The sequence below is a fragment of the Mesoplodon bidens genome, assembly GCF_964165515.1.
Source record: "Mesoplodon bidens genome assembly, chromosome: 2".
Classification (NCBI taxonomy): domain Eukaryota; kingdom Metazoa; phylum Chordata; class Mammalia; order Artiodactyla; family Ziphiidae; genus Mesoplodon; species Mesoplodon bidens.
In genome coordinates, this window is record NC_138177.1 from 154,564,657 (window position 1) to 154,583,581 (window position 18,925).

General features: G+C 41.8%; 1 protein-coding gene across 3 annotated transcripts in view; it reads left to right on the forward strand.

The window, feature by feature from the left end:
- TRIT1 (tRNA isopentenyltransferase 1) overlaps positions 1-16,673 on the forward strand; it is a gene marked incomplete at its 5' end in the record, with an annotated part of 43,017 nt that extends 26,344 nt beyond the window's left edge. For 2 of the 3 annotated variants that reach the window (XM_081225243.1, XM_081225244.1), the window contains 9 exons: positions 3,353-3,451; positions 4,127-4,272; positions 6,937-7,079; positions 9,157-9,268; positions 9,627-9,739; positions 9,993-10,070; positions 12,671-12,780; positions 13,095-13,212; positions 15,863-16,673. In XM_081225243.1, coding sequence (XP_081081369.1) covers positions 3,353-3,451; positions 4,127-4,272; positions 6,937-7,079; positions 9,157-9,268; positions 9,627-9,739; positions 9,993-10,070; positions 12,671-12,780; positions 13,095-13,212; positions 15,863-16,032 — 1,089 coding nt within the window. In that variant the 3' untranslated portion in view covers positions 16,033-16,673. The remainder of the gene's footprint in view (positions 1-3,352; positions 3,452-4,126; positions 4,273-6,936; positions 7,080-9,156; positions 9,269-9,626; positions 9,740-9,992; positions 10,071-12,670; positions 12,781-13,094; positions 13,213-15,862) is intronic. The other variant, XM_081225245.1, reaches the window with a different exon arrangement.
- Positions 16,674-18,925: the final 2,252 nt, after the last annotated feature.

Here is an 18,925-nt window from a genome sequence, read left to right on the forward strand (position 1 = left end):
TTTGGGGGGGTTTTTGAGGAAAATAGCTAGATTTGGATATGTTAGAATTAAGAATTCGTACTGGCAAGAAAGTATTTCAACCATTTCAATTCCTAGGTATCTACCCTAGAGAAGCCTTGCCACAAGTATACCAGGAGATAGGTGGTAGATCTAATTTTAACATTATTGCTCTTAACAGCAAAAACATATAAATACCCAAAGTCCTACTTACAGAAGAATGTATAAAATGTGCTTTGTTCATATAAGTACTTTTTCAGCAGTGAAAATGAATAAGTTGCAGTTACATGCATCAGTCAATGTGGAAGAATCTCAGAAACAACATAAAATGTGGGAGATTATAGAAGGATACATATATGGTCATACCATGTATTATAAAAGTTAAAAAGCAAGCAAAGTTAACCAATATGTTGTTTAGGGTTTTATATACATCAGTAATAATGTAAAGAAAAGTAAGGGAATGATGAAAAACAAACAATACACAAAACAATTCAAGACAATGGTTCCCTCAGAGAGGGGCAATAAGGAGTTGTGATGGGAATTACTACATAGGAAGCTTCAAAAGAATTGATAATATTCACTTTCTTACATTGGGTTCATGAGTATTTGTTTTATTTTTAGGCTTTATTATTTACATATGCTGCAAATGTTCTTTTGTATGTACTGAATATTTTATAATTAAAAATAAAAACCCAGGGCCTCCCTGGTGGCGCAGTGGTTGAGAGTCCGCCTGCCGATGCAGGGGATACGGGTTCGTGCCCCGGTCTGGGAGGATCCCATATGCCACGGAGCGGCTGGGCCCGTGAGCCATGGCCGCTGAGCCTGCGCATCCGGAGCCTGTGCTCCGCAACGGGAGAGGCCACAACAGTGAGAGGCCCGCGTACCGCAAAAAAAAAAAAAAAAAAAAAAAAAAAAAAAAAAAAAAAAAAAAAAAAAACCCAGCTCACTAGAAACAAAATTAAAAAGACTAGATGCGGCCAAAAAATTAAAAATTTGAAAACAACAACAAAAACAGACTATAAACCAGGGGGAAAATATCTGTAACATTAGTATACTTAATATATGAAGAACTCAAAAAATACTTAAAGAGCATGAGTAGTAATTCACAAAGGAAGAAATATAAATGGTGATAAACATGAAAAAGAGTTTACCATTGCCGTTAATCGAGGCCATGCAAATCAAAATAATGAGATAATATTTTTTTGCCTATCAAGTGGGCAGAGATTAAAATACGGATAATAATTCTTGCCCTACCTGCTTTATAAGGCACTTGTATCAGATGAAGTAATGTATATGAAAGCCCTTTGCACATTAAAACATATCACCAGGCTTCCCTGGTGGCGCAGTGGTTGAAAGTCCACCTGCCAATGCAGGGGACACGGGTTCGTGCCCCGCTCCGGGAAGATCCCACATGCCACGGAGCGGCTGGGCCCGTGAGCCATGGCCGCTGAGCCTGCGCGTCCGGGGCCTGTGCTCCGCAACGGGAGAGGCCACAACAGAGAGAGGCCCGCGTACCGCAAAAAAAACCCAAAAAACAAAAAACATATCACCAAATGAACATTGTTGCTGTAAGACAGTTCAGTTGTTCAGAAAGAACTGATGGAAAGTGGAGAGCTAATTAAAAGAGTTAAAGGGCAGCAACAACAGGGGATGACTTAATCAGATCACTTAGAGGATTGGAGATTTGTGAATTTAAGTAAGAACCTAGAATCAGAGTGTCAGAACTGAAAGTACCTTAAGAAATATTCAATCAACCTTCTTGATTTGACAGGTGAGGGTAGTAGATACTGAGGCCCAGAGAGAAAGGTTTTTGCTTAGCATCACAGTTGCTTCATGGCTTGGGCAAACATATTAAACCTTTTCCCACCAAATAACTCCTATCCCATCTCCCTCCCTCTTTTCCATCTCTCCCTTCTGGTATCTCACCATTTCCCCTTCCCCTTTTATTTTCCTTGCTTCCTTTCCCTTTGTTAGTCAGATTATATATTTGAAGTTTTATTACAATTACTGTGTAATTGTATGTTTCTTATACTTAATTTATAGGGGGAGATATAGAATTTGTTTCTCTTTTTAAAAAACGAATAGACACGTTTCTTCCTTATGCTCCTTGATTAGTAACATCTTTCTCCCCACCCTACCCCAACCTCTTATAGAGGGTTTCTGACAGAAGAGAGGTCATCTATCTCTATGCCCACAGACTGGCTGGCAAGGGGAAGAAGTGTGTAAATGGGTCTTTATCTGGGTTGAAAGTCTCTTTATCAGTTATTCTCAGAAGGAAAGCCCTTCTTAAAGCAGATAATTATCTGTTCAACAGAGATTCTAAAGAGAAAAATTCCAAGTAGCAGTGGTGTAAAAATAATGACTAAAGTAAATTGAGTGCTTACTCAGTTGAAAAAAGTATTTCAGGCATTGTCTTAGGGATTTTATTCGCACTGTCACGTGTAATGCTCATAAGAACTCATGAGGGGCTTCTGTGGTGGTGCAGTGGTTAAGAATCCACCTGCCAATGCAGGCGACACGGGTTCAAGCCCTGGTCCGGGAAGATCCCACATGCCGTGGAGCACCTAAGCCCCTGCACCACAGCTACTGAGCCTGCGCTCTAGAGCCCGTGAGCCACAACTACTGAAGCCCATGAGCCTACAGCCCGTGCTCCACAACAAGAGAAGCCACTGCAATGAGAAGCCCGTGCACCACAACGAAGAGTAGCCCCCGATCACCACAACTAGCGAAAGCCCACGCGCAACAATGGAGACCCAACACAGCCAGAATTAAAAAAAAAACATGAGGATTTTACAGGTGAGAAAACTGAAGCTCAGACAGGTTGAATGACTTGCTGAGTGTTGGAGCTGGTAATTGAAATCTGTTTGTCTTCACAGCCTGTGCTTCCCAGTTCATCTGGTAGAGTCTCAAGTGGCTAAAATGTGCACTACTACCACAAAATGGTGAAGATGAGTCTAAGAACTACGGCTTAGAGAAACCAGCTTGTAATTTGCCTTAGAAGGCAAAGTCACACAGTGGATATCATCTTAGTGGCTTCCTGAGCAGTTGACACTTAATTCTGTGAGAGTCCTTAGGCTTGTGCTTGTTAAGCTGATTTTGAATACTAAGCAAGCTTTGAGTTTTAGCAGCAAGGCCTAGAAAGTTCTCGAATTGGAAGGAATTACCATCATGCATCTGTCTATGGTTTATGCAAGTCCCTCCAGAGCTGATAGGAAATGATTCTGAGAACTCATGAGAAACGGTGAAGACTAGTATCAAAAATATGATGAATGTGGTTTCTTACTAATACCCTACTTCCAAGTGAGTCAGATTTTCTTCTTGATATTAATATTGTGATGTCTTTCTTAACATTCACATTGAAGATATATTTGCCCGAGATAAAATTCCTATTGTCGTGGGAGGAACCAATTATTACATTGAGTCTCTGCTCTGGAAAGTTCTTGTCAATGCTAAGGTATGTTTAGTTCACTTGTAATTCAATGAGGAAATGGGTTCTTCTTTCTTGCTGGCTAATTTTAATGGGTATTCAGCAACTGTACTAACTTTCCTACTTAATATTCTGAAGCAAATGCCACCTCCATATGTGAAGTGTGCTTCTCCAGGCTGGCTTAAGGACAGGGACTGTGTGTGGGAAAAATGCTCCTCTGTAGATTAATTAGCATCTCCATGTAAGTTAACAGTACGTTAGTCTGATTCAGCATTTCCTGGCTGAAACAATCTATATGTCGGGGAGACATCTGACACTAACCATTCTTACAGAGATGCTGTTGCATAGGGTGGGACTTTGCAAACTATAATGTGCTGGAAATTCTGGTCCACTCTGGTTACACTTGTTGAGAAGACTAGCCTCCTGGATGTGTTAATATAGATGTGTTAGCCTGGGTAGCTTGTACTCCCTGAATACTTTCCTAGACAGCTAGTCCTCTTTCCTCTTTGTTTGCTGTGGCCTCACAGCACTACCATGGTGTATTGGAATTTTCTGTTTATGATCTGTCTCTCACTATATGGCAAGATCTGATTCATCTCTGTTCTGTGTTCCTGAACACTTAGTAAAGTGCCTGGCACATACAGTGTTTCAGTGTTTGTTGAATTTTTGAATTAAATTTACTGCTAAACCTTCATTTAACAGCCCTGGGAGATGGGCACTGAGAAAGTGATTGACCAGAAAGTTGAGCTTGAAAAGGAGGATGGCCATGCACTCCACAAACGCCTAAGCCAGGTGGACCCAGAAATGGCTGCCAAGCTGCACCCACATGACAAGCGCAAAGTGGCCAGGTAAGAAAGCTGGGAGCCAACTGACGCCAAGCCCCTTTAGAGTTAGAGGGCAGTCAGTTCTTAAGTGTGCCTGGGTGAGACAGGTTTGGTAATAGCAGTTAGTGGAGATTGATGTGTTTTAGCTTAGGAGGTTAGGAGGCCCAGAGTTACTGCCTCAGTCCAACTCCCTCAATAAATAGTTGCACCCTACTTTGTTGTTGTTACATTTAAAATGCATAATGCAATACAGTTTTTCCCTAGGGCCTATGTAATCTTGCTTCATTTTCTATTTGATCTTTGCTTTTATAACAGTTTCCTTATACATTTTTTCTGGCATGCAGTCAGCTGACATTGTGATTTAGGTTTCATAACTGATTGTGCAATGCTGAGTTCTGCCCCAGCAGCTTGCCCAGTGGGAGGCAGGTTTTATAAACTGTCTTACAGATTAGTTCACCTTTACACATGGAGACTTTCTTGAAGGGAAGAGAGAGATGACCTTATGAGTTCATTAACCATGTTTTGTTAGGTCACTTTGAAATTGTAGCCTCGTGTGTTAGGTATACTTTTCTTCCTTCCTTCCTTCCTCCCTCCTTCCCTCCCTCCGTCCCTCCTTCCTTCCTTCCGTCCCTCCCTCCCTCCCTTCCTTCCTAAGATTAGATGGTTTATTTTTTCCTCCATAAATATGCATCTTCATTGGCTCCATATTGTGTTCACTTCTGACTGCATCTTCATTTTATCCGTCATTTTATCTACTTTTTTCCTTCCAGTTTTATTGAGATATAATTGACATACAGCACTGTGTAAGTTTAAGGTGTACAGCATAATGATTTTCCTTACATATATCATTAAATTATTACCACAGTAAGTTTAGTGTACTTACATAGACACGAAATAAAAAGATTTTTTCTTGTTATGAGAACTCTCAGGCCTCACTCTTAACTTTCATGTATAGTATACAGCAGTGTTAGTTATATTTATCATGTTGTACATTACATACCTAGTACTTATTTATCTTGTAACTGGAAGTTTGTACCTTTTGACTGCCTTCATCCAGTTCCCACTTCCCCCACCCCCAGCCTCTGGTAACCACACATCTGATTTCTTTTTCTATGACTTTGTTTGTTTTGAAGTATAATTGATCTAGAACACGATGTTGATTCCTAGTGCACAACATACTGATTTGATATTTCTATACATTACAAAGTGATCACCACTTAGGTGTACTTTTCTGTAGTACCGGAAGCGATACCTTATCTGGCAGAGTAGAGGACCTACTATATGGATGGTTATACACATTAGATATTTATAGCAACATTTGGTATTGACAGGGGTTATGAAGTATTCCACTCAAATGAGTATTCTGCATCAGTGTTTCTTAATCCTTTTCTATTATCCCCCCTGCCCCTGAAGCCTTTTTAGAAATTTTTTTCCTAATTGTGTTTCCCTCCCTCCCCTCCATGAAATTTTATACTGAAGAATAAGATTTTGGGAGAGCGCCACACATCACTGTAATATCTAAGGTGTTTTTGCTCCCTTGAGGGCAGTATCACCCTGTCGATAATGCATATTCTAGTTAAATGAAGTTTATACTTTACAGTCACCAAACATTTTATTTTTAAACATTTAAATAGAAATCTCCCAAAAACTTTTGGAGAACTCAGGGACACTCTGATGAACATTCATTTTTGCATCGTCTTATGGTATGAGTCTAGAGCTTGGTTGTTACTATCTGCCCCTTTTATTAATCAGTTCTTATCATTTCTCCTTATTTTGCGACTTCTAAATTAGTAAGGAGTTGAGAATGTGTTTTCGTAAGAACAGTAGGTTCTAAGCAAGAGCTCTAGAGTCTCTAAAAGAAGATTGGAGGACTTCTTTCATCTTTCTTTTAGTTTGAGGCTGTATTCTAGCCTCCAGATAAGTAAGATATCTATTACATTTTTCCCTCTAAGGTCCTCTCTGAGTGACCAGTGATAGGGAAAGACGAGGGGTCTCTCCTCTTGTGTTAGGGTTTCAGGAAGTAGAATTGGATCAGGAAGGGAAAGATCACTTTCAAGCTGATAAGTTGCAATCACCCAGAGTGGTAGAGTATAGATTTGAGAGTTAAATTACCTAGTGCTGCATAACATAATAGATGCTGACAGAGTGGATAGTGGCTTAAGAATAAGTGTGCAGTTCTTTCTTCAGTGATCTTTGTGCTAGTAGAGTACTGAATTAGTCAGAAGCATTTTTCATTAATTTTAGACATATTTAAAAAGAAAGTTGATGAGCTGGATATACAGCATACTTTTGTACTGTGGGAAAGGCATTCCAGCGAGACTAGACTTGTTGGCTTATAGCAAAGTGTCCCAGACAAGCTTTTACTGCTTACCTGAAAGTGAATATGGCCTGTTCTCTTTGTGTAGTAGAAACCTGTTGTTTCTGAACCTGTTTAACTGATTTCAGAAAATTTTATATATGTTTAGAATAGTTTTATTTCTTTCTTTACCTAAAGTTTTCTTTAGAACCCTTTTCTGAGTAGCTATAGGTTTGCAGTAACCCCAGACCTTCATGTGTTCAGGGGCTTATGCAGTGAAAATGACAGTGAGGTATTCTATAATAAATAGCCTCTCCCCTGTTTCACTTGAGAATTAATATTTCCTAATGGTTGTTATGGGTGTGCCCACCCTCCCTTTTCAAATGACTTAGGAGCTTGCAAGTGTTTGAAGAAACAGGAATCTCTCATAGTGAATTTCTTCATCGTCAACATGCAGAGGAAGGTGGTGGTCCCCTTGGAGGCCCTCTGAAGTTCCCTAACCCATGCATCCTCTGGCTTCATGCTGAACAGACAGGTAAAAGCCCTTGGGTGTCCCAGAGTTCATCTGAGACAGAGCTTATAGTAATACATTACTGTGTATAAAATCTTTAGAGTAAATCAACTATACTTCAATAAAAAGTTGTTTTGAAAAAAAAATGCTTTAGAACTATGAGTGGCTCATAATAAGCACTAAACAAGTGTTAGCTATTCATTTTATTATCATGATCATTATTCATTGACTTAGTAAGACACAGTGCCATTTCCCTAGGTATCTTTCTGGAAAGCAGGTAAAGGTAGCCCTGGCATTAGTATAACATGAGATGAGTGTAAGATTAGTATAAGTTGAGGATGAGATAAGATGGGATGGGAAAGAGACTGCCATCCAGAGAAAATCCAAAGGAGAAAGAGAAGGAAGGCTCCTGTGGAAGGAGGTCTGACTCTCTGGATTGGCTAAAGCCTGGATCACTGATTATTTTGGAATCAGTAGGCCTGAGAAGTGGGAATGATGGTTAGCTAGCTAACTGATAGTATTTCTTTTTGGTTTTTTGCTAACGCCCTGTGATTATAGTAACTTCTTTATCCAACAAACATAACAGCAAGCATTCAATGAAGTGCCAAGTGTTCTACGTAGTACTTGGATTTCAGAGATGAATATAGACAGTACCTGTCCTTAAGGGGCTTCCGGTCTAGTGGGGCAACAGATAACGAGGTAGATACTATGTTGTGATAAACGCTGGGCTAGAAGGTGCTGTGGGGCCACAGAGAAGGGATGATGAGCATTTTCTGGTGGGAGTCAGGGACCAATTTGTAAAGGTAACTTATGAGCTAGGTCTAGAAAAATGAGATCGTTATGGGAACAGGCGGTATAATTTAGTGATTAAGAACATGTCTCTGGGCTTCCCTGGTGGCGCAGTGGTTGAGAGTCTGCCTGCCGATGCAGGGGACACGGGTTCGTGCCCCGGTCTGGGAAGATCCTACATGCCGCGGAGCGACTCGGCCCGTGAGCAATGGCTGCTGAGCCTGCGCATCCGGATCCTGTGCTCCGCAGCGGGAGAGGCCACAACAGTGAGAGGCCCGCGTACCGCAATAAATAAATAAATAAATTAAAAAAACTAAAAAAAAAAAGAACATGTCTCTGAGCCAGACTGTCTGGATTCAAATTCCTGCTCCATTGTCTCTGGCTATGTGAGTTTTAAGGCAAGTTGGTTTACCTTTCTGTGTCCCAATTTTCTCTTCTATAAAATGGGGATGCTAATAATAATACATATCTCATAGCTTCGTTGAGGATTAGATGAATTAATAATGCATGCCAAGTGCTCAGAATGTGCCTGGCACATGGTGAGTCCTCAATAAATGCAAACTTTTTAGGAAGATAGAAAAAAAGGTTATTATCATTGTAAGCCAAGAAATAGCAATGGCAGAGATGTAGAAGAGCATAATTGAAATGGTGGAAATTTGTTAAATTAATCTCAAACTATATTATCTCAAACTTAAATTATAAGGTTATAAAAAAAAGGTAATGTTTTAATAATGAACATTTTGTAAATAAAAACATGTGTTAGAGTGCAGCATCAAACAGTGGTATCTGATTCATAATAAAGCTGTGTTTGACCACCACATTGGAATGATTATCACCTCTCACTCTTTGCTCCTTTGTCTGGCTCAGTAGTTCAAGATATACTTAGGATGGCTTTGGTTTAAAGTTTTTCATTCCTATTTAAGGTGTCATCTGAGAGTTCTTAAATATGAAATAGCATAAAGTTAGAGTAACAAATACAATGGAAAAAAGTAAGAGTAAAACGGGGCTCTCAGCTGCCTCTAAAATAAACAATGGATATACATTCCATACAAGAATAAAATATTTGTTCTTCCTAGTAGCTGTAATTGTGTGCTCTTTACATAAGAAGACATGCCTCATTCTGGCTGTTTTTATTGAAATTGCAGAGTTTTAAGTGTGACTAAATATAATTATGAATTATTGTATAATCTTTGGACTCTGAACCTTTTCTTCCATTTGAACAAATTCTCTTCTTTGTGGCAGCCTATGCATTCATCATGTATAGTACACACCTTCGGCAGGCTTGCTGGTTGATGGGTTAATTTGATTCAAGTTCTAGATGAGCGCTTGGATAAGAGGGTGGATAACATGCTCGCCGCTGGGCTCTTGGATGAACTAAGAGGTTTTCACAAACGCTATAATGAGAAGAAAGTTGTGGAAAACAGGTGAGAATTTGGCTATTACTTTCACCTACTCTCCACCCCTTGCTTACGGTCAAAAGACCGTAAACATATAATACTGGCTTTGGATCTACTTGTTTGCTACCCTTCATCATTGGAAGGAGGTTTGGTGTAGTTGTTACAGTTGCAATTTTCTAATCTCAGACATTCCCAGAAGTTAATTTTCAAGGGAAGCAACCTGGGAGCTGGTGGGGAAGGTGGAGGAAGGATTCCAGAGAGGTAGTAACTGCTAAGGTTCTCAATTTCCTCATCTATGAGATGAAATGGCTCAGCTAGATCATCTCCAATGCCCTGCTAGCTTTCAGATTCAATGGCTCATCTGCTGATGCTCTCCTGTTCCCAGCCAGGACTATCAACATGGTATCTTCCAATCAATTGGCTTCAAGGAATTTCACGAGTACCTGATCACTGAGGGAAAATGCACACCAGAGGCTAGAAACCAGCTCCTAAAGAAAGGTGTGAATTCTCCATCTAACCTAGCCTTGGACATCCTTGGGTGACAGAGTGTCCTGCTGCTATGGCCTGAGAAGGAGCTGAGGCTAAAAGAGACCCAAATGGCCTTCAGCTCAGAATTGAGATTTTCACCTACCAAGTATCCACCAGTGTGCTGACGTGGCTAGTTTTCTCTAATGCTGGGCTGGATGAGCCTTCCTTTCAGCAGAGTGAGAAGTGGTTAGATAGAGGTTCTTATATCTACCTTGTCTTTCAGGTATTGAGGCTCTGAAACAAGTGACTAAGAGATATGCCCGGAAGCAAAACCGATGGATTAAAAACCGTTTTTTGAGCAGTAAGTGTCCTTGTTTTTCCTTATGCCTTGGGTCTGCTTTCAGTGGAACATAGATGTTCTCAGCTCACCCAGAAAATGAACTTTAGTTTCTGGATCTGTTCTAAGATTTGGGACCTGACCTGGGGGGTTTTGCATAAGTGATTGTCCAGGGGTGTTTTCCTGTGATGCCTCAGAAAACAGTTCTTCCCAAGGAAGAATCTGCCTTATGCCTTGAACACATGAGTGCTGGCTGCAGACAGGGAAGAACAAAATAACAATACCTTCTTAGCGGAGTTGGTGCTCAGGGTTGTTTTTAGCTTCAGATTTTGTACCTGAAGAACAGTCAGATTTCCATAGGGAGGCTTTCCTAATTAAAATGGTTTGGGGGCCAGATAAGTAGTATAAAAAGACAAAACTTTCACCAATTCTCCCAGCATCGCTTCTGTGTTCAGATACGTAGTGCTTCAGGCTGCTGCAACTCTAACTTCAGTTGAACAGCACTTTTAAGGAAAAGGGAACGAAATTCTCATTCATTGGACCCTGTACTGCATCCTTAGCACTAAATTTGGTGTCATACATATGTTACTGAGCCTTCAAGGTGGGTGGTATTCTTTTCTTTTTGCAGATAAGTAAATAGAGGCTTAGAGAAGGTAAATAACTTGCCAAAAATTCCCTAGCTAATAAGCAGTAGAGTACTGAATGCAGGCCAGACTCTGAAGTCCACGCTCAGCTTTACACCATGCTTCTTATTTCCTTTAGTTATAACTTTAGCTGGACAGCATTAGTATTGGGCCTCGGGTAAGAAATTGTGTGGTTACGAGCTAAAAGGAGATTAATTTAAAGGAGATTAAGCATAAGTGAAACCCTAGTTTTGTCTTTTGGGCCCTTTTTTAATATGCTTTTGAATCATCCCTGTTTACCTTTTGCCATTGGATTTCTGCTTTCAGTTACAGATACGTACCGCTGAGGTCTCCCCCTCCTCCTCGGTGCCTCTGAACAGAAACACCTTGGGCCATGTTGTTGACCCTAGGATCTCTCTCTCGGTTCTCACTCTCTGCTAGAGCTCTCCAGTGTAGTTCTCACGCCAAGGGGCTTTTTACACTTTCTTCTACTTACCTTGCTTTCTCTGCATGTCCTTTTAGATAGAAGTCTTTGTGTCAGCTGAAACAAAGTTCCCTACTACAAATTTCTAATGCAGCTTCTCTTCTCTGCAGGGCTAACAATTAGTCTGTAACAAAAGATGGGTTTTTTTGGATAATGATTTAGAACTTCTTCCTGTGGTAAAGCCACAATAACTCCCCCATCTCTGAGTCATGAGGGCTTGATGCACAGTGCATCATATGCCCATTCCTCATTCATGTGTATGCCGGCGCAGTCCTGGTGCTAAGAGTGAAAGGCACAGCTGCCCTGTAAATCAGGAGCCGTGTGTGATTGGCCAAGGGCTGGTCTGCTGGGGTAAGGTTCTGGCAAGAAGCCAGAGGGACTTCCCCACCCCAGCTTGGCCTTGGACCCAAGCCAGAAATAGCAGCTGGGAGCCGAGAACTTGTTGAAAGGTACTTAGACAGGGCACAGAAGCCCAACAAAGGACTTAGAGGGGAAAGGAAAATATAGAGTGGCCTGGAAACAGGTGCAGAGCTTAGCCAAGGCCAGGTGTGCTGTGGATGCTGCCTGCACCCTCCCAGTCTCACCTTTCCATGTGGTGGCAGGTGCAGCCCAGTCCAGTTTATGAAGAATCTTATTTGTGGTTGGCACTATCAAGAGGCCAGCACCTGCCAGCCGTTGGCATTCTGAGGACTTTGATGTTTTTGTCCATGGGGCAGTGCTCTTTGCCTTTAGGCAACTGACTTAACCTAGATGTGGAAGGCAATTTAGTGTATCCACAGACTGGGGAAACTACCAGCAGAGACTAAACATAGTTGGCTCAGATGGATGAAATGCTTATAGCTATACTTTCGGCTACCTCCAGTCTTATCTCCCTTCAGAAGTATTTACCAGAGGGTATTTCTTGAATACTCCTCTAGATCTGTTTCTTAGAAACAGGGCTCAACTAGTTCAATTCCAAGGCTTTTTTCTAATTTTCAGATTCAGCAGCTCACTGGTTGATACTCTGCTGTTGCCAGCCCATTGATTATCAGTATGGTATTAATGAGTTTCATGAATGCTAGACTGCTGAAGGGATGTATACAAACCTGAGATTAAAGAAAGCTGTGAACTCTTTTGCCACAGAGTGACATCACTGTAAGATGATATGGACCTTAGAACAGGCACTCACTTCAAGCTGCTAATTGCCTCCTGTCACGTGCTACCTTTATATTGTAGCCCATACAGTGGTCACTAGAGCTGTTACTCTATATTGTTTTCCTGACTGATCTGGAAGATCCTACACCTGAGACTCTGGATTATACAGCTAGACTTATTGGCTGCAGACCAGTCAACCTTCTGGGTCTTTCTTGGATTGTGTGTAGCTGTTTGGTTCATGTTTCTGGTTAGATTGAATGGCATGGTCAGAATGTTTATTTCTTTGACCCCATATGTTTCCCTTGAGGATTTTGGAGTCCTAGGAGCAGAATAGATTGGGTCTTGGAGGCTGGCCTCTCACAACTTTTCTTTGTCATCATTAGGACCTGGTCCCAGTGTTCCCCCAGTATATGGCTTAGAAGTATCTGATGTCTCGAAGTGGGAAGAGTCTGTTCTTGAACCTGCTCTTGAAATTGTGCGAAGTTTCATCCAGGTGATTATTAATCATGGTACTGTCTATTGTCTGGTTTTCACAAAGCTTTCCTTTGCTGACACCTTTGTTGCTATTCTGGGAACCAAGCATTCTTTTCCATGGAATAGAGCAGAAGGCTGCTTTTAGATCCCTGGAGGCTGCATTTCTACTTTCACTTTCAGAAAGGTTGTTGTTAAAATCTCTTCACAGCCCACCTGCTCTCTGGGATGAGAAAAAGGAATTTGGGAAAATCTCACTCCTCTTAATATCAGAGTATGATATCCAAATCTCTTTGAACCAAATGCTTCTCCCCCATCCCTGCCTTTTTTTTTCAGGGCCACAAGCCTGCAGCCACTCCAGTGAAGATGCCAAGCAGTGAAACTGAGAACAAGAGAAGTTATCACATGTGTGACCTCTGTGATCGAATCATCATTGGGGACCGTGAATGGGCAGGTAGAGTCTAGGATAGAGAAATCTGTAAGGGTGGGTCACACTGACTTCATGAAAAATTTAAGGTCTTTGGTAGGTTGAATGCTGGAGTCTGCTTGTTTGTAAAAAAAAAAAAAAATGGCCAGATTCCTCTAACAGCCTTTGTTCAAATTTCATGGAGAGGCCTTCTCAAACGGGAGAGTTATCTCTGTATTCTCAATTTCAAAGGAAGATCATATGCCCTCTAGCTTCAGCTAGAGTAGATATTTTACTGAGAGGTCTGCAGTTAACTTGCCAGAGCTCCTTTGACTTTCATGATCCTGCCTGAGTAGTTTCTTGGTCTCATGTTTAGACCTCAGTGGGGGTGAGGTAGGATTGTAAGGGAAGCCAGGCAACTCACCCAAGAGGCCAAAGGAGCAGAAACAGCTGGGAGGGAACAGGAAGTGCAGTTACTCCTCCTGAGTACATTCTTCAAAAGTGGTGTCTCTCCAGTAACTTTTAAGGTAATACCTTAAAATAAAAATTTGAAATAAATAAATTAAATTAAAATTTATTTATTTATTTATTTATTTATTTATGGCTGCGTTGGGTCTTCGTTGCTGTGTGCAGGCTTTTCTCTAGTTGCGGCGAGCGGGGGCTACTCTTCATCGCGGTGTGCAGGCTTCTCATTGCTTCTCTTGTTGTGGAATGGTGTTGGTGTTGAAATGGTGTTGGTTGCAAAAACTGTGATGAAAAGTGTTAAGGGAAACTGTGTGAAAGCAAGACGGTTAGACACGCAGAAGGACGGTGGTCAAAGGTACTGTCTTCTTCATAAGGCGCTCCTGACCAACCCAGGAACAGCCCTGCACCGAGGTTCTAGTTCCCTGTTTCAGAGCCTGGATCTGTCTTTGCCATAGAGCCACATTGCACCCCCCTGTCGGATTTCTGCAGTAATCCAGCAAAGCTCAAAAGGGCCTTAGCCTCTAAGCCTTGAATTTACATTGTGTTTAGAAACTTGTTTAAGGCTCACTCCTTTTAGGCACAAGTAGGGCTTGTATTTTACCCAGCGGCTGGAATCCTGTTCAGAGTACTGCTTTGCATGGCGTTCTCATAGAAGTGGATTTTTTCCCCCATACCAACCAATAGAACGATTAGTTCTATTAACTGTTAACGCTGGCAAAATGAACTGCATTGTCAGAGACTGGGGATGGCTGTGATTGCCCAAGCAGCAGAAGAAGCCTCAATTATCGTTGGTTCATAATGATGAAAGGGGAAGAGAAAGAGAGTGTCTGATTGTTTTTTCTAAAGGAAACTTAGTGGTTTGATTTGTCGAATGTCCTTCAGGGATTGCCACAGAGAAGCAACATTTGTGAGCCTTTGTGAGCGTAGCTTGTGTAAGCCCTTCTATAGTGCCATCTGTCAAGTCCTTGCTCTCCCATCTCCTGCTGCCATGGAGAGTCAGTCCAGAAGGCCACTTTTTGCCATAGGCTCTAGCTGGAGACAAAGCTGACTTTTTCCCTCAAGTAAACTTTTCCTTGACTTCTAACCTCTTCCTTACCTACTTTTGCTTCTAAATCCCTAAAAATGATGTTTTAAGTAAGTATAAAAGAATTTAATCTCATTGTCTATCTTTTTAGGTGTTTCCAGATAAGATTTCCTTGAAAAAGAACAGGATGGTAAAAAGGAGCTTGTGTGAGTTAGTCAGAAGCTGAGAACTGTCTTTGGGGTGAGAGGTCAGAAATTGATATCAGCCAATAGTAGCTTTTCACTTTACTGCTTTTGTGGATCCTTGAAAGGGATCATCAGAAAAGAATACTTGCTGTGATCTCTCTGGTGCATTGTGGGCTGGAGAATGTGAGTATCTGGGTTAGTCATTCAGATGGCTTATCCGACCCAGGCGTAGGGATGTCACATCAGGAGGGGCAACCTGAGCGAGCTGGTTAAGAAGAGGGAAGGGCGGCTCTGGGTACTGTAGGCCTGAGCCATCTGTCCTGCAGTACAGATAAGAATTTGGATTTGTAACTTACTTACTTACTTACTTACTTACTTACTTATTTATTTATTTATTTATTTATGTATGTATGTATTTATGGCTGCGTTGGGTCTTCGTTGCTGCGTGCAGGCTTTTCTCTAGTTGCGGCGAGCGGGGGCTACTCTTCATCGCGGTGTGCAGGCTTCTCATTGCTTCTCTTGTTGTGGAGTACGGGCTTTAGGCGCATGGGCTTCAGTAGTTGTGGCTCGCGCAGGCTCAGCAGTTGTGGCGCACGGGCTTAGTTGCTCTGCAGCATGTGGGATCTTCACGGACCAGGGCTCGAACCAGTGTCCCCTGCACTGGCAGGCGGATTCTTAACCACCGGACCACCAGGGAAGCCCTGGATTTGTAACTTTTGAGCTGTGTGAGTTGAAATGTATTTGTAACAGGCAGCCCTATAAAATGAGCTGAATAATACTGTCCCACAAGATTGTTGTGTGGATTTAGTGATATAAAGCCCCCAGCAGATATACGTGATATGTGGTAGCTAGTTTGCTAGCTAGCTGGCCATATGACTTATTCTTCTCTTAAAAATGCTAAGCAGCTGTACCAGTACATGTGTTTATCCTGTTACTGTTAAAGAAAAGGATTGTATAATTAATTTTGTATGCTTCCAGGATTAGTTGTAGAAAATCCTAATTTTTTTTGTTTGTTTTGCCTTAGCACACCTGAAATCCAAGTCCCACTTGCACCAACTGAAGAAAAGAAGAAGGTTGGACTCAGATGCCATCACTACCATAGAAAGTCAGAGTATTTCCCCAGACCATGATAAAGAGCTTAAAGAAAAGGAATCCCTAGGGCAGAATGATGAAGAGCTGAAATCCAGCGTTTAAGGCACTTGTCCAGTGGCCTTTGCAAAGGTGTCGGGGGTCCAGTTCTTTCATTCAGTGGTGTGGTTTTATGTTTTTTATTTTTTTTTTCAGTGGTGTGGTTTTAACCTCTCATGTTCTCTGTCGTGGAAACAGCAGGCCTTGTTAGCTCCTTGTGTGGCTGATATGTCTGGTCTGGTAATGAGTTTGGGAAGGGCTTTTTTTTTTCTTTTAACCTTAAAGTTTCTATTTTTGAAAGAGGCACAGATTGCACTTTTTTACATTTGATCTTTTTGGTGATGAATACTGGGATTTACTGTATCCTTTAAAAAAAAGTTTTATGTCCTTGACTCTGGCTGGAAATATCTAATTTCCGGACACTTGTATAGATGATTGAGTTATTGTGAGCCACAATTCAAGAGTTCTGGATTTGGGTGAATGGCAGTAAAGGATCAGCCCCAGTGAGATAATCAAGTGAACCAAACCAGTTTTTGGAATTCCATCGAGACGGAGAGAATCAGACTGAGGTGGTTGTGACATGGAACTCGAAAACTGAAGACTGACATTTGTTGAGCTCCTCCTGTGTGATAATCACTGCTATCTTTCTATTGAGTTAGGAGACTATATTTTTATTGAAAGTTAAATAAAGAAAAAGTTTGCAAGAACCTCTCTAGTCCTTAAAAAGATGTTTATGTTCATGTCTAACATATACGGTATGCTTTGTTTTCAACATGAGAGCTTTTTCTCAAAGTCGATGTTCTTAATATGCTATCTATTTGTTTATTTAACACATGTTTATTGAGCACTTACTATATTCCTGGAAAACATCTGGAGAGGATCTTTTTTTTTATTGGAGATTTGTTATCTCCAGTTGAAGCTCTCTTATTGGAGTGACCTGAGCTACCAGTAACGTGAGTATGCATATATATGAATATAACATAAAATTAAACATTTTTAAGTTTGCAGTTCAGCAGCGTTTATGTTGTGCAACCAAAACTTTTTCATCAGCCCAAACAGAAACTCTGCACCCATTAGGCAGTAACTCCCCACTCAAGCAGTATTTTATTTGTTTTGAATCTACTATATGAGAGGCCCTAGAGTAGGCTAGAGGGATACAGAGATACAATGAAATGTGGTTCTTGCTTTCAGGGAGCTTGTAAATATCTTATATATACACAGACAACAAATTTAGGTAAGAGACTATCAAAGACCGTAAGAGCTGTATAGAATTTCACTTTGGAGGGAAGAGGGGAGGGATTGTGGAAGAAGGCGCATTTCTGTGGGACCTGAAAAAGCAGTTCTTTGTGAATGTATGTGAGCTAGCTATGCAAAAGTTTTATTTTTTCACTAGATTTTTTTACATAGTTCAATTTTCAAAAATCAAAATGATATAAAAAGACAAAGACATTCATTGAGAAATCTCACTCCTACCTCCATCCCCTTCTCCTCCCATAGATAACCACTTATTAGTTTTTTTACATACCTCTCAAGTGTTTTTTTAAGTATCAGTAAATATGAACAAATACAAATATATATTCTTATTTCTTCCCCTTACCCAAAAGATAACAAAGAGCACATACTGTCTTTATCCGTTACCTTACCTGTTGGCAGTACCTGGGTGTGCATGGGTTTCCCCTGCCTCCTCTGGTAGGTCTCCCGTTTCTGTTCTTTACCACCCTCCCGAGGGTCCCCCAGTTGAGAGCAGCCCATAAGTGTACTGAACTTCATTCAGATGCCAGGGTTAGGCCAACACCAGCCTCTGAGGAAATCTTAAGCTATGGCCAGCTCTTTCATTCAGCCAGCAGATATTTTAGAACTTACTATGTGCCAGGTGCTGTGCTGGACTCTGGGAATTCAATGATCAAAGAAGTCCACATTGATCAAATAATTACAGCTGGGGCTTCCCTGGTGGCGCAGTGGTTGAGAGTCCGCCTGCCGATGCAGGGGACACGGGTTCGTGCCCCAGTCCGGGAAGATCCCACATGCCGCGGAGCGGCTGGGCCCATGAGCCATGGCCGCTGAGCCTGCGCGTCCGGAGCCTGTGCTCCGCAGCGGGAGAGGCCACAGCAGTGAGAGGCCCGCGTACCGCAAAAAAAAAAAAAAAAAAAAAAAAAAAATTACAGCTGTAGTAAGGGCTATAAAGAAAGGACACTCGCGGTGAATGCAGGTAATCCACAGTCCTGCCCCTGCTTGGTGTGTGGGAGTGTGTGTGTGTGTGTCTGTGTGTGTGTCTGTGTGTGTAGGGAGGTGTGTGTCAAGGTGCATGGTGTGACACAGCAGGATGCTGGGGCAGGAGTCTGAAGCCAAGACTGCACGTGGTATCCCGTGATCTGGAAAGCTGGGCTTCTCAACTTGACTTCAGTGGCTTCTCCTCCCCCAGTCTGTGGGATATCCTGGCCCCCTTGAGTTTTTTTTTTTTTTTTTTTTTTTTTTTCTTTTTGTAGTATGCGGGCCTCTCACTGTTGTGGCCTCTCCCGTTGCGGAGCACAGGCTCCGGACGCGCAGGCCCAGAGGCCATGGCTCACGGGCCCAGCCGCTCCGCGGCATATGGGATCCTCCCAGACCGGGGCACGAACCCGTATCCCCTGCATCGGCAGGCGGACTCTCAACCACTGCGCCACCAGGGAGGCCCGCCCCTTGAGTTTTATTGAGACTTAGCCACGTTAACTGATTTGAATCTCAAGAATAAATGTATTCCTTGGTCAGAGAAGAAATTGTCATTGAATCCACGTCATCTTATTCTTTAGATTAAATGTGTAATTTTCCCAATCAGTTTATTAACCACTTCAGGAGCTAATGGGGTGGGAAGCGGCATCTTCCCACTGGAAGTGGAGGTGAATACTTATTGTGAGCCAAGGGGGACCAAGCAGTTTATATACATTAGCTTCTCATACAGCCCTGGGAAAGAGATGCTGTT